Source organism: Pelodiscus sinensis, chromosome 25 (assembly GCF_052426305.1).
Source record: "Pelodiscus sinensis isolate ZL-2025 chromosome 25, ASM5242630v1, whole genome shotgun sequence".
Classification (NCBI taxonomy): Eukaryota; Metazoa; Chordata; order Testudines; family Trionychidae; genus Pelodiscus; species Pelodiscus sinensis.
In genome coordinates, this window is record NC_143076.1 from 21,628,460 (window position 1) to 21,644,445 (window position 15,986).

The window sequence follows — 15,986 nt, forward strand, 5'->3', positions numbered from 1 at the left end:
TGTAATCAACAAGAAACGCCAAATAATTGGCTACCCACAATTGCGGAGTGGCCGAGGAGCAGACATTTCTACCCAGTTTGTCGAGCCACTTATGGCCTTTATCCTGGTGGGGTGGACCAGAATTGGGGGTATTTGGCTCTGTAATGGACAGAGTCCACCACTTGGGAGTTTGGAGGGAGATGTGAGCAAATAAAGTCCATCCCCTTGGCAGGAATAAAGTATTTTCTATCTGCTCTCTTGTTAGTGGGCATGATAGAAGCAGGTGTCTGCCAGATGGTGTCAGCTGGGTTGAGAATGGCTTCGTCCAAAGGGAGACTATTTTCGAAGATGTGGAAGGCTGAAGGATGTGGAGAAGTCTATGTTGCTTCTCCAGCACTTCTTATCTATCTCTTGTGCACTGGCCACTTGTTTAAACAACCCTGGAATTGTTTTAACTCGTCTGTAGGAGTTGGGATCGTAGGAATTATAGCCTCATCAGGAGATAAGGATGGAGGAGGGGGGGAATCTATCTTCCTCCTCCGACAAAGGATCTTCCTCCTCAAACTGCTGTTGTTCCAGGAAATTTGGTGTGGTTTTTGTGTGACTTGGGGCAGCACAATCAGTGTGGAGATTCTAGTCCTGGATACATGGCGTTTTTGGGGGGAGGAGTGTAAAATTAGGTGCTTCCTGCCCTACCATAGGGTCTCCACACATCAGAGCAATTTGGGAATAAGTAGAACTGATGCTTTTATACCTGATCATTCCAGAGCAGTACAGTTAAGTCAACTTAAATCCTTGTATAGACAGTAGGGATGTAAAGGGTCAACTGCTTAACTGGTTACCCAGTAAGCATTAGCCTTACTGGGGTAATCAGTTAATTTGCAGCCCGGCCAGCCTGGAGCCATCCATCACTCACATTGCACCACGGGTGGGCGTTGCTCCAGTCTGGCCAGGCCTGCTGCGCTGCAAGAACTCAGTTAATGTAACATTTAACTGGTTGATATCAATTCCTATGGGGATTTAAGGGAATCATGCCCAGAGGAGTCCCTTGACCAAATTAATCCCTGGGACCAGCACTTACCTACTCCAGGCATGTACTGGAGTACTCAATTCAGTACTAGTGCAAGACCATCGGAGGCCCTGAACAAGAATATTTTTGTTCCCACTCACACAACACAGGAGCCTCTTAAGCTTCTTAAGAATTGCTTAGCCTGCTCATGCCTAGCACCAGGTCTGCTGCTCTAGAAATACATTTGTATTAAAATGAGGCAAATACAAGAAAAATCATGCCATGCACTGACATGTACCCCCCCTCACCCAACTCGTGCTTAGCTCAGACATGGACCAGAACAGTCAAGTGAACAGGACAAGAGACAGCTCAGTTTCACTCCCCAGCTGTGTTCCATCTGCTGGTGAACTGGCAGCACAGTGAGATTACTAGGAAGGCTATTGATTTATCTTGGAGCTGGGGAGAAAAAGACAGTAGTGAGGGGGAGCAGAATAGCAATTTGTTGGAAGGGAAGGATCTGGGCTAGGAACAAGACAGGGAAGGGAAATGAGAAAGTAGAAACTGGGACTGAGATGAAAAAAGAGTAAAAAAGAACATGAGGTGTGAGAAGGAGAAAAGAAACTAAACTATTCAAAAAGGTTGAGAGGCAGAACTTCTCTGTGTCTTCAGATGTGCCTCAAAGTCCCCTATATGCCCTCCAAAAAGCCTCAGACCACAAGGCCACACACCCTTGGATGATCCTGTATTATGAACAGCTGCAAACATATTCCTTTACACTTACATTCTTCCAGAAACATTAAGCTACAGCTCTGCAAACTTAAGGAGCTGAGCACTTATCAAAAATTTAGTTTACATGAACAAACAAAGCCTCTCAGGTGATGGCTCTTATTTTCAAGTAGATTGCTCGCTTCACTGACACTAATCATCCAGTCCCTACTAGGATCTGTAATTGGTGTTTCACACTTTTAAATAGAGACCAATCCTTTAATTCCCCTAGTCAAATCTCTTTCTCTTTAAAGTGGGATCAAATCACATAGAGCAGAATTAGAAAGTTGAAAGTTATCCATGATTAACTCTGTGTGGCTTGCTCTGTAGCCTCCCTCCAACATCCAGGATCTGCAACAGTTGTGGGTTATTTTACAGATTATAAGAAAATGTATTTGAATTTTCAAAACAAAATGTTTTGGGAAAGTCTGCATCTAAAAAGTGGCCTTGAGGACTGGGATATGGAGGAGGAGCTCAAGCTAACCACCACCACTGATCAATTTCCTCAAGGTAAGGAGTTCTGAAAGGCTTGGGTTCTGGGTGGCTTGGTTATGTCTTTGTTCTTGTATCTGAAACTTCCAGGTGAAAAGCAGACTCTGGTGATGGAGATAGGAAATCTGTTCTAGGATGGAAGGGAAATTCATTACATTTAAATTATCCTGTCTTGATATCAGAGTTCAAATGCTGTAAAATTAGAACTTGCTCTTCTATAAACTTCAAAATTTATGCAAGTTTAGGAGACCCTGGAGATTAAGCTGTAAATAATTGATGACTACTGGGATAATAGGAAGATCAGTACAGAAAGCTATCAAGACTGGCTCATTGAAATAAAAATCTTCAGAGTGCATTTGAGAAAACATACTGGCACGTGATCGAACTATCTGCACTGACTGGATTGAAGCAGATTCTAATGCTGAAAACATGTTCATTATTCTTGTTCAACATTGTGAAAATATCACAGTCGCTTGCTAAAAGTTAGTCTTGTCTAAATAGGAATAATTTGGGGGAAGCTCAATGGCCTGAGTTACGGACGTAACTAGATGATTAGTGACTCCTCTGGCTTTTGAATGGAACCCCCTCCCCCAAGAACATCTATTTTATGTTGTGTCTAGTTAATATCTACTCCACCACTGTTGCTATGATTTGCTGCTTTGGTTAGTCTAATTCTAAATCTCTCTAGTGATGTCCCAGTCTCAATCAATTCTTCCAATATTGGGGTGGGGAACCTAAGGCCAGGGGCCAGATGCGGCCCCCAGGTTGTCTGGATCCAGTCCTTGAGACTCAGGGTTCTCCCCCACCACCAGCATTAAAGAGACTGTGTTGGTACTTCAGCCCCCCTGTGTGTGCTCCAGCCCCAAGATCTACTAGCCTGAGCCCCCTCCCCTAGGCTCTGGTGTGCAAGTGAAATATGGAGAGTGTCTTTCTCCTTCTCAGTTGGGGGCTATGTCAGTTAGGGTTGGGTTTTTTGTTTTGTTTTTTGCTTCTCCCTTGTGTGCAACCCTTGAGTACTTTTTCAGTGGGTCAGTGGCCCCCAACCCAAAAAAAGCACCCCCCCCTTAATACATGCACTGTAGGACTTTGGACCATGCCAGGGAAAAGCTGGGACTGGTATCTCCCTAAAAACCTTATCGTCAAACTCAATATCCCCTCTAATCTTTCCCATACATGTGTGGAATAGATGTTTCTTGTGCACCAAGGCATGTGCAAATGTGCACCACCAGTAGAAACAAAAAACCCAAGCTGTGAGCGCTCTGCTAATCAGCTATGTGGCCTCACAAGCTCACAGTTTACAGGGCACGCAGGTCAGAATCTTAGGCTTGAGGCCTAAAATCTGACCCACAGCTAGGTTTGTGTTTCTCCTGGTGGTGCACATTCTACAGGGGTCCAAAGGCAGGATGAGAGTTCCAATGTGCAGCTATACCTCTGGAGAGACAAAGACGTCTTCCGGGGTACTTCATCTCATTTATCTACTTCTCTAGTTTTACAACAAGCTACATAAAAAGCACTACTGATTACAGTTCAAACTAAAATTTTATATGGACAATCACTTGTTGATACTATTCCTTTCGTGTATTTATAACTGGTTAAAAGATAGGAAACAAAGGGTAGGAATAAATGGTAAGCTTTCTGAATGGAGAGAAGTAAGGTCCTCAGGGGTCTGTCCTGGGACCAATCCTATTCAATGTATTTATAAATGATTTAGAGAAAGGGGTAAACAGTAAGGTGGCAAAATTTGCAGGTGATACCAAACTGCTCAAGATAGTTAAGACCAAAGCAGACTGTGAAGAGCTTCAAAAAGATCTCACCAAAGTAAGTGATTGGGCAACAAAATGGCAAATGAAATTTAATGTTGATAAATGTAAAGTAATGCACACTGGAAAAAATAATCCCAACTATACATACAATATGATGGGGACTAATTTAGCTACAACTAATCGAGATATTGGAGTCATTGTGGATGGTTCTCTGAAAATATCCACTCAGTGTGCAGCAGCAGTCAAAAAAGAAAATAGAATGTTAGGAGCCATTAAAAGAGGGACAGAGAATAAGACAGAAAATAACTTAATGCCTCTATATAAAACCATAGTACACCCACATCCTGAATACTGCGTACAGATATGGTTGCCTCATCTCAAAAAAGATATATTGGTGTTGGAAAAGGTTCAGAAAAGGGAAACAAAAATGATTGGGGGTTTGGAACGGGTCCTATATGAAAGATTAAAAAGACTTGGACTTTAGCTTAGAAAAGAGGAGACTAAGGGGGGATATGGTAGAGGTCTATAAAATCATGACTGGTGTGGAAAAAGTGAATAAGGAAAAATTATTTACTTATTCCCACAATATAAGAACTAGGGGCCACCAAATGAAATTAATAGGCAGAAGGTTTTAAAACAAACACAAGGAAGTTTTTCTTCACTCGGTGCACAGTCAACCTCTGGAACTCCTTGCCAGAGGATGTGGTGAAGGACAGGACTTTAATAGGGTTCAAAAAAGAGCTAGATAACCATTAATGCACCTACCCTCCAAGAATCTTAGCCAGAATAGGTAGGAATGGTGTCCCTAGCATCTATTTCTCTGTAGGTGGGTGACAGGAGAAGAATCACTTGATTACCTGTTGTGTTCCCTCCCTCTGGGGCATCTGGTATTGGCCACTGTTGGCAGATAGGATACTGGGCTGGACGGACTGTTGATCTAACCCAATATGGACATTCTTATGTTCTACTTTACATGCTGTACACTAGGGCTGCGTCTAGACTGGCATGATTTTCCGCAAATGCTTTTAATGGAAAAGTTTTCCGTTAAAAGCATTTGCGGAAAAGAGCATCTAGATTGGCACGGACGCTTTTCCGCAAAAAGTGCTTTTTGCGGAAAAGCGTCCGTGCCAATCTAGATGCACTTTTGCGCAAAAAATCTCCGATCGCCATTTTCGCGATTGGGGCTTTTTTGCGGAAAACAAATCTCAGCTGTCTACACTGGCCCTTTTGCGCAAAAAGACTTTTGCCCGAATGGGAGCAACATAGTATTTCCGCAAGAAGCACGGATTTCAGACAGCAGGAAGTCAGTGTTCTTGCGGAAATTCAAGCGGCCAGTGTAGACAGCTGGCAAGTTTTTCCGCAAAAGCAGCTGCTTTTGTGGAAAAACTTGCCAGTCTAGACACAGCCAGGGGTGGAAAGAATATGGCCCGTGGGCCAGATGCGGCTCACCATAGTCCCACAGCCTAGCAGGAGCCTCAGGCAGCCACACTCCCATACCTTGCTCAAAGGAACTGGCTGCTGTGGCCATGTGCTCTCTGCATGCCCCAGGATGGGGAGCTTCTCATGCTGCCCCTGCCTCTCAGCAAAATCTCAGACCTTGAATTGGTCAGAAACCAGCTGATGGGAGCTGGCTGGGCTGTGCTTGCAGTGCAGGTAGTACATGGTCCCTGCAGCAGGCTACTCTGACCAGGGTGCAGGGGTGGGGATGCAGCTGGCAGGGGAACCTGCCTAAAGATCCAGTTGTTACCTTAGGTGGCTCAAGCTAAGTGCCTCCTGGCAAGATCTTGTATGTGGCACCCCACCCTTTCCCGCATTCCAACTTTCTGCCCCAGGTTACAAATCAAATATTCTGCATCCAGGTCACAATCCCCTCCCAGAACCTGCATTTCCCCCCCCACACACACACCTCTCTTCTCCAAGGCAGAATCCTCTTCTGCATCCTATACCCCTTCCCAGACTAAGCATGTGAATGGTTAACTGGTTGACCAGTAAGTCTCATCCCTAACCAGTGGGAGCTGGAGCAGCTCCCCACCTATTGCAGGCAGGTGGGGGGAGGGAAGAGCACTCCAGCTCGGCTGGAACAGCCCCTATCTGAGGTGAGGGAAGGGGATGGGATTAAGCGGTCCCCTTGCTTGTCCCCACTTTAACTGGTTAAACATTATGGTTAACCAATTAAACAGAATTCTATATCCCTACCCCAAACTCATGTACTCCAATCCCCTGCCTCAGGTCACAATTCCCTCCATCACTCGAACTCTTTCACAGACTCTTTTTCCCTTCATGCCACCAGGCGTTAGCCCTCTACCCCGAGCTCCCTTCTGTGTAGCCCTTCACCACTTACCAAATCTTGGAGTGGCCTCCATCAAAAACTATTGCCCACCCCTGTTATATACTGAAATGTACATATAATATTTATATTCCAATTGACTTATAATTGTGATTAAAAAAAGAAAGTAAGCAATTTTTCAGTAACAGTGTACTGTGATACATTTGTGTTCTTATCTGATTTTTTCAAACAAGTAGTTTAAGTGAGGAGAAATCTGGGGGTACGCAAGACAAATCAGACTCCTGAAACCAGCACAGTAGTCTGGAAAGGTTGAGAGCCACTGATGGAACCCAATATGGATAACCCATCATGATGCAGAAAATGGCTTTTTTCCATATTAGACACATCCTCTGTCTCAAATCACTGATGCTTAGACAAGACAGGAGATGGGTGACAGTGCTGTCAGCTCACCACATTGTCTCTGAACTTCCATATCCCACCAGCTGTAAATGAAAAACTGAACCATCACATGCTGAAATGGCAGCGTGATCAACAAGTGCGCAGGAACTCGCTCACCAGGGAACTGTCCGAGACCCTTCCATCCACACAGTCTGGTGGTGAGACTTGAGCAGGGTGTAACCCGGGAGGAGGGCGGGGAGAGAGGGGGGCGGGCAGGGAGGGTTGGTGGCATTAGCAAATGTATTGGTAAAGTGGCATTCATTTAGCCTATGACAGAGAAGTGGACAAGCAACCGGGTGCACATCTGGGTCTGATCTTCTCCAAGGGTCAGAGGCAGTTAGGTCAGTGCTGATGGGAGTATTACATCCTACTTTCTCCATTGGATGCTGCAGACCAGCAGCCAGGGTGATTCCTGGGTGGTGGGAGTACATGCAGCTCTGGTGCTGTTGGCAGGGAAAAGGAGTTAAAACTCAGAAGGTGAGGGAGGGCTAACGCCTGGTGGCATGAAGGGAAAAAAACAATTTATTTTGCATCAGATATGGAGATAAATACTATTTTAGGGGAAAACAGCAACGAGTGTTGGGCTAGGAGAACCCTGACACTTTGGATTTATATCCTATTTAGCCTTTGCTCAGCCCTTTTCCCAGGCGACAGGAGTTCTGCTGTTGCAGAGGCCTCAGATGGTATCACTAGAGTGCTTTGGCTTCTTCTGTCAGCAGAATCTTATGTGCAGTCCCATCTGTGGATGTGGGTTAACCCCAATGTGGTTTGCCCCATTTCTGGCTGCCCCAGTGTGGACTTGCCAGCGCCCAGTAACCCAGAATTCTCAGTAGCTGATGCTCCAGGGTTTTCTTCTCCGAGCTCTTCCTTGAATTACTCCAACCTTGACTGTTCTGAGGAAGATCTGCTGTCATCATCCAGTGAGACAGAGAAGGTATGTGGCAGAGGGAAAAATGTGTGGATAGTGCTGGGCATTACAAGGAATGTGAATGACTAGTCGCTCCCCCCACTTGTTGCCTCTTTCTGATAGAGGCAACAAGGGGGGTGGGGTGGGAGAGGAAGCAGCACTGCATGGAGCCTGGGGCCAAACCTTCGGCTCCATTCGGCGCTGCCACTTTGAAACGCTGCATGCAACCCGAGGTCAACTGAGGTGACCCCAGGCTCCACGTGGTGTTTTAAAGCGGCAGTGCCGCATGGAACTTGGGGTCAGCGGAGGAATCCTCAGTGGGCTGACCCCGGGGTGCTGCCGCTTTGAAATGCCGCAAGGAGCCTGACGACAGACTCCTCACAGCATTTCAAAGCAGCAGGGCCGCATGGAGCTCAGGGTCAGCAGAGTCCCCAGGTGACCCCGGGCTCCAATGCAGTGCTTTTGCCTCTGAAGTGTAGCAACAGCCCTAGGGCGGTGGCACCCTATCGACTAATTGAATGGTCGAAGCAAAATACATCGACTAGTCGACTAATCAATTACTCAAAATTTAACATTCCGAGGCATTTCATGCTGAGAGTTGCTTGGTCTCTGTGATTGAAGCCTTCCAACATAGCACTAAGATGGCTCATGCCCTGTTTTACGAGCAGCAGAAGCAAATGCATATAGTCATCCAAAATTATGGCTAGCAGAAGGTTCAAGATGCTGGATTGGAGATGGGAGTCCTTCGTACCCACAGGGATAGCCCAGGTGGCAGCACATCTCAGGCCTGACACATAGGGAGGAGCTCATTCAGTAACACTGACAATATGTGATTGTTCTGCTAAAACTAACAGAAATGGGTTGGGTAGCATTCTTTGTGATGGGAACACATCACCACTGCGAACTGGACTGAGGTCCAAGCTCATTACACACAGGCCACTGACATGCATTTCCTCACACACCACATCCCAATTTACTGTTGACTTCATGCAGGCCTAACCCATCTCTTTCATCCTCCCTCTGCCTAGTTCACTGAGGATGAAGCTGCTTCAATGATGGACACTTCACTCTTTCAAAAAATGAAGATTTCCAAGCCTAAGGCTGCTGTGACACCCCAGAAACCAAAGATGCCCAGATCTCAGAGCAAGAAGCTCAAGTACATCCTGCAGGCGAGCACCAAAATAAAAGGGGGCTGGCCTCGCCCCCCCCTTAATTACTGTATCCTCATCACTGTGGCCCTGCGTAACAGTGCAGAAGGCAGCATGACTGTGCAGCAGATCTACCAATTCACACGGTACCCACAGCCCTTTCAACTCCCCATTCCCCGCATGCTGGGATGGAGGGTGTTTGAAGAGGCATGGGTACAAAACTGTTCTAGCTTTTATTGGGGAGGAAGAATGATCTAGTGGCTAGGGCGCAGAACTGGAAGTCAGGATTCCTGGCTTCTAGTCTCAGCTCTATTAACTCTCCAGGAGACATTAGGCAAGTTGCTTCCCTGATGTTCCCATTAGAGATGACATGCATTTTATTTAAATGTCCAAGTTCAAGAGTTTTCAGACTTGGAGTTTTAGTTCTGGCCTGTGGCCACTTAAAATTGCTCTGTTAAAACAGTCCACCTGAACCTAATGCTTCAGGGCATAATGTAACCCTTTTCTGAGGCCCAGCCCCTGCTAACTCCAGCCTCCCTTCACTCCCCCCTCCCCCCATCACTTTCACCAGGCAGGGGCACTGGGTTGGGGTGCAGGTCTGGTCTTGGATTAAGGGATCTGGAGTATAACAGGGGCTCTGAGCTAAGATTGGGGCAGGCAGTTGCGGTGCTTGAGGGGGTTCTAGGTGCAGGCTCTGGGAGGGTGTTTGGATGCAGGGGTGCTCAGGACTGTGCAAGAGACTTGGGGTACAGGAGGCAGGGTTTCAGGATGTGGGCTCCAGCGGGACACTACCTACCTCAGGTGGCTCCTGGGTGGTGGTGCAGGGAGCTGAGGCAGGCTCACCCCTGCCCTGGTCTTACACCACTCCCAAAAGCAGCTAGCAAACTCCATCCCAAGTCCTGTTGTGCCCTCTCTCTGCTCGGTGAAGATAGGATACAGGGTGGGAGAGGAGGTACCTTGACAGGAGGTACCTTGACAGCAGTGCCCGTCTTTTTCCTTCCCTGCCTTGCACAGCAAGCAGGAGGCTCCCAGAGGAGTGCGGGGGGGGGGCGGGGGGGAGAGAAAGTTCCAAGGCAAAGGGCAGGAGATGCGTAGCAGCAGAGGGAGGGGCAGATGAAGTGCCTGCACTTGATAACAGTCTCTTGGCCAAACAAGTCAGGATCACTTGTTAGAGGCTCCAAGATCTACCAGTAGATCCCGATTTACTGGCTGGTGAACACTGGTATAGAGGCTAGGGAGGAATTTGCATCCTTGTCTATCCAGGTATGTTCCGCAAACCATCAGGTGCACTCTGGCTGTGGTAAGAAACACTGAGTTCATGATTAGAGTGGCCTGTGCAGCAATCCTGTGCTCTGAGCTTGTCTTGCTTATGAACCCAGCTCTGCGCCCTTCTCTCTCTGCAGGCAGCACTTTCCCTTTTTCCAGACTGCTCCAGATGGCTGGAAAAACACCATTCGTCACAATCTGTGCTTCAGTAGCAGCTTTGAAAAAACCATGCACTTCGTGTGCAATGAGGGTAACCGTAAGTCCCGCCTATGGAAGCTGACCCCAGAAGGCTGCAGAAAGTTCCAGGAGGAGGTACAGACTCTATCTGAAGAGGCTCTTGATTTAGTGAGCCAGAGCTTGAGCCAACCAGGTATATACCAAAAGGCAAATGCCCCCACTGAGGCTTTGGAGCCAGGATGAGTAGTGCTGGAAAGCAGTGTCTCCCATGACTTTGTGGTTACTCTAGCAAGGGAGCTGTAGAGGTAGTATGTATATGGACAGAGAAAGTGCAAATACAGAGGGCTAGACTGGGTGGGTTTGACGAAAGCTGAAAAATATGGTTTCTCCAGGTTAGAGCCCTGTCAAGTAAAGTTACTCCTGTGTCTCATTTAGCTGTAACTGAGGCCAGGAGAGAAGTGGGGAAGATTTTTCCTTTTTGAATTAGAGAAATGCTCTTGGTAACTCCTCTGAAGATTATTCCTCTTCACCCCATACTTGAAACTCCTTGCGTGGCTGAATTAGCAATCTCACGTCTGTAATTTCCAGTGTTGAGTGAGTTACTTCCCCAAACTGCAGAGGGTGTTACTGATTGCTGAGGGTGACTAGGTGAATTGCACTTTGAAGTCCAGGCCAACGAAATGACGCGGCAGAACAGTATGAGGAACCACTCTTGTGATTTGGAACACAGAAGGCCTCTACCTAGATGGTCTTAGATGGTGCTGTCTTATAGCTTTGGCAAGCCAATTTTAATATGGATGCCTAATATCCACACAAGGCATCCCTGTTGTGGGGGGACCTCAGGAACCTGGAGGCCAATTAACTAAGAGAAACTCAGCTATGAACAGGATTAAATTCCTGGCTGCCTAAGAAATGTATCTTCCAGCTCATACTAAACGACAGGCTTGGTCATTTAGAAGTATTAAATCAAAATAGAAGTATTAAATTGTTGGGACAAGCGTTCATTGTGGCAGATGATTCTGAGAGCAGGACACAGATAGTAATGTTGGTAGAATGCTGAATATCCCTCTTACGCTCTACAGCAGGGCTACTCAACTTTCTGGCCCCCAGGGCTTCCAGTGATACTCACTGCAAATGCTGAGGGCCACAACTTAAGTGTGGTTGCATATGCATGCAAATATAAATGCAAACAGCTTATTTCACACCGATGGGCGTGATTACAAAGATTAAGCCTTACACTGTGGTGCTGGACCCAAATATGGCCAGTGTGAGCCAGTCAGCTCTCAGGCTCTACCCATAAGGCTAAGCAGCCTACACTTCTGGCACCTCCTTCCTGGGGGCTAGAAATGCTGACACCCTGTACCCGTCTGTTCCTGCCAGCTTGTCTGCTTGCATCTTTCAATGCTCACCCTGCCTGGGTGACAGCTTGCCATTGTGGAGCATATTCCCAGTGAAGACCATGTTCAAAGGATCCTACCTGCGGGCCACGTGTTGAGCTCCACGTAAACCCAAACCACACCGTGGGCCGCAAACAAACAGGCTGTGTCCGCATGTTGAGTAGCCCTTCTCTAGAGCCAGAACCTGGCTGGGTCACAGCCCAGGCTCAGCTATCAAACTACCTGCTCTCTCTCTCTTACTCTTGTTGCAGAACAGATGAGATCTTTGTTCAGCCTCTGATCCTTGCTGCCCCGTTACAGCTGATAGACAAGGACCAAGTGGCTCCGAAGCAGGCTTATTTTCTCCCATGCTGCTACAGACAACTTCAAGCAATTGCAAAATGGAGCCCTAGATGTGAATGTAAACTCTAGGGACTCAGCCCTCCAATCAGAGGGAACTAGGGTCACGCCTATCACCCCTCTAAATGGCTTGCTGGGGCAGGTTTTGTCTTTGGTACATACATCAAGAAGGAGTCTAAAGTAAAGGATTTTCATGGGAGAACATGGAGTAGGAAAATCTGATCCTCTTGACTTTCTAACCATTCCTCCCCTTCAGTAGTTCAAAGAGTAGTCATTGAGGCCATGATTCACTGGCTGCGAATGGTCAGAGCTGGTTACATCTGAGGGAAGATTATACTAAAGCTTCCTGCAATCTTGAATCTCAGGGCTTTAATTTCAACAGCCATTCCCAGCTGTTTCTATGAAAAACATTCTCTTTCCCCTCTACAAGAAGAGTATGGGGGGAAGTTGGTTACATTTTTGTATCTTTTAAAAATTCCTTATATTTATTCTGCACTTATTGTTTTGTAGAGTATGCTGAAGGTACAAAGCATTCAGGGCTGCTGAGCTATTAAAAATGCCCAACCAACTGTGGAACACAAAGCACAGAGTAAGATCTAACACAGAGTTCAGGCATTCCTCCACTGCAGCAATTTACAAATAATAATATGATAACTTTATTTTGCTGATGTTCCAGCAAACTAGCACTTTAGGCTTGGTTTTTTGTTTTGTTTTTTTTAAATAGTCACACAAAACAAGACCACACCACAAAAAAAATTATCTTCATTGCCAGTGGTAGGAGACACAAAGATGACCTTAAATAGGGTGGAAGGGAATAAGGGGAAAACTGGGCTATTATTCTCCTGCCTCTCCATAACAGAGGCTGAAGCTTGCTGTTTAAACAGAGAAACAAATTTAGTTTTTTGGTCTCAGGACCAATGATGTAACCTGAGCAAAAATGTGGCAACTGAGGGGAAAGGGAGTGTGCCACTTGTTTAGCTATTTAATATGAAAGCCTAATAAGTGCACCAGATAAATGTCTTTGCAAAAGTCCCCTCCCCCCTTGTTGCTGACACTAAAGGATTGATCTATTTAGTTATTTACATCACCATAGGCCTAGATTGAATCTAGTGCCTGACAACCTCACAAGCAACCACTCTCCAAGAGGCAGAGCAAGAACCTGGGCTACGTCTACACTGGCCCCTTTTCCGGAAGGGGCATGTAAATTTCAGCAGTCGTCGTAGGGAAATCCGCGGGGGATTTAAATATCCCCCGCGGCATTTAAATAAAAATGTCCGCCGCTTTTTTCCGGCTTTTAAAAAAGCCGGAAAAGAGCGTCTAGACTGGCCCCGATCCTCCGGAAAAAGTGCCCTTTTCCGGAGGGTCTTATTCTTACTTTGAAGTAAGAATAAGAGCCTCCGGAAAAGGGCACTTTTTCCGGAGGATCGGGGCCAGTCTAGACGCTCTTTTCCGGCTTTTTTAAAAGCCGGAAAAAAGCGGCGGACATTTTTATTTAAATGCCGCGGGGGATATTTAAATCCCCCGCGGATTTCCCTACGACGACTGCTGAAATTTACATGCCCCTTCCGGAAAAGGGGCCAGTGTAGACGAGCCCCTGCTGTCTAAACATGTGAACACTTAGGCTCTTTCTAGCTATTTCAGAGATGGCATGTGAGATGTTATACAAATCACTTCTACTCCATCTTGCAAATAAAACACAGAGATGAAGTTTTCTTATGCCAGAGATGAGAGACTTTACATTTATAACCAGAGCACTTTTGAGTCTGGTTGGAAGGAGCCAAAGAGGGAACAAGAGTGGAGACCGCACAAAGGAATGCTTAAAACATTAGAAATACAGTGTTAAAAGGATACTGAAGTTTTAATAGGTGCCTGGCAAGTTGACAGCTGATAAAGACTTTTACACTTCTAAAATAAAGTGACATTTTAAACCATTTAATTTGATCCCTACCATAGGCTCAGGCCTGTAGAGCCAGCAGCATGGTGGCAGCTTCCTTCTCTAAAGAAGGGCAGGTAGAGGCTTGTATATGTTAGTCTTGGGGACAAGTTAGATCAGTTCAACTCCCTAGTGGGGATAGCACAATTCAGAAGTTTTACTCCCACAAGCTAAGTCAAAACTAATAGATTGTTAGAAATGTACACACTAGGGCATTGCACCCTTTTAACTACATTGGCATAGATTTAACAAAATCAAAAGCTATTCAGACCTGTCCTGAAATACAGTCTGGAACAGATGTTAAGAATCTCCTACCCCTTCTAAGTCATCAGGAGTCCAGTTTCTTTGTGGAAAAGGGGGCAGCATGTGTGCATGGCAAGGGAAGACTAGCCATAGAGGCTTGGTGTATTTAGGACATAACATGAGTATTCTCAAGTAACATTTGACTTGTTCTCCATATAAGAGTGAAAAGAAGGTTGCATTGCTTTACACACAAAGTTCATCTTCACTAGCCTCTTGCTGGCAAAGACCCTTTTGAAGTTTGCATCAGTTAGTCAAACGAAGCAAGAGGAAGAGTCAATGTCATGTCAGCCAGGTCACAGGGGCTGAGTCATAGACGATATCAATCTCAGGCTGTGTCTACACTGGCACATTCTTGCACGAAAACGGCCGCTCTTGCACAAAAACATGCCGCCTGTCTATACTAGCTGCGCGTTCTTGCGCAAGTAAACTGATGTTGTACTGTAGAAAATCAGGGCTTCTTGTGCAAGAACTCTGACGCTCCCTCTCAGGAAGAAGCCCTCTTGCGCAAGAGCTCTTCCAGAAGAGGCCAGCATAGACAGGCAACATGAATTTCTTGCGCAAGAAGCCCCCATGGTTAAAATAGTCATCAGAACTTTCTTGTGGAAGAGAGAGTCTACACTGCCATGGATGCTCTTGCGCAAAAGCACATGGCAGTGTAGACACTCTTGTGGAAGAGTTTTTGCACAAGAACGTTTCCGCAAGAGTTCTTGCGCAAGAAGCCACCAGTGTAGACGTAGCCTCAGTGTTGCAAAAGTAAGAAGAAGAATGGGTAGTTTTGTGGCCAAGCCTGAACCCAAGAAGATCAGGTTTTATTGTCCAGCAAAGCTAGTATGAAAGTACCAGCGTATAAAGATTCCAAGCTGGTTAGCTTCCATGTAAGGTGGGCCCCCTAGGCTGTAACTCTGGCATCCACACTTACATAAGCAAATGAGAGCTCTAAGTCTATGAGCTAGAAGACCAGTGAGTCAGGAGCTCTGTACAGTTTTTGGCAAATTCCTTCAATGCACAGGCAGAGGCTGGCTGGGGCCTTGATCACGAGGTCTAGTGCTTCCGTTCCCTTTTCACCTTTCTGTACTGATGCCCTTGCACCACAGAAAAGACCACCTATCTTTTCCTCTCAGCACCCTCATAAGTTTCAGAAATAATTACAAGTGAAGAACACTTTGTCTTCACTCAGTAACTACGTGATTCTCTGCAGCTGCACCTAAGTGACACAATCAGTCAAGAAAGACAGAGCCAGCCTCAACATGGGAATAAGACTGACCTTTAAGAGAGAGAGTCTTCCTGCAGGAGCTTAGTATCCTATCATTCACTCCTTCTCAATTGCACAGCTGCACTACCATTAGTTCCACTGATGCTGCTGCTAGTGAGAAGATCAGGAGTAGGTAGTCTTCAAAATAAGAGTGGGCTGCATAGTTCTGGAAGTTCAGTGTACATGAAGAAAATTTAACATACTTTTGATTTGCTGGAGCAGAGCAGCAGCTCCTCCTTGGGATAATGTTTCCTGAAGTCAAATAAGACTGGCTTTTGATAGGAGTCCTCAATTGTTGCAGTTTCCCAAGATGCTGTCTTTCTCTGTATGTGCAAACTGGCATGGGATTAGCTACTGGGGGCACTTCTTTACTGAAGCAGATTTTCTATTAGAAGCCTTGGATAAGGCAACTAATGGAGATGCTGGTTTTACTGGAGCGGAAACCTTGGGTGCAACAGCTGCCATTAATAGAGGGAATACAGGTTTTCTGGGAAGAGTCTTGACTGTGAAAGCCCACAGGATCACAACACC

The 15,986-nt window shown here is 46.1% G+C and overlaps 2 protein-coding genes across 2 annotated transcripts in view; one reads left to right on the top strand and one right to left on the bottom strand.

The window, feature by feature from the left end:
- Window positions 1-15,986, bottom strand: part of LOC142820529 (uncharacterized) — a 90,204-nt gene that overhangs the window by 61,382 nt on the left and 12,836 nt on the right. The gene's annotated exons all lie outside the window — the stretch shown is intronic.
- FOXR1 (forkhead box R1) lies at window positions 2,001-12,014 on the top strand. Its single transcript, XM_006120927.4, has 6 exons — window positions 2,001-2,263; window positions 6,778-6,891; window positions 7,453-7,667; window positions 8,669-8,934; window positions 10,192-10,424; window positions 11,880-12,014. The coding sequence occupies exons 1-6, from the start codon at window positions 2,143-2,145 to the stop codon at window positions 11,906-11,908; spliced, it is 978 nt and encodes a 325-aa protein (XP_006120989.2). The 5' UTR covers window positions 2,001-2,142; the 3' UTR covers window positions 11,909-12,014.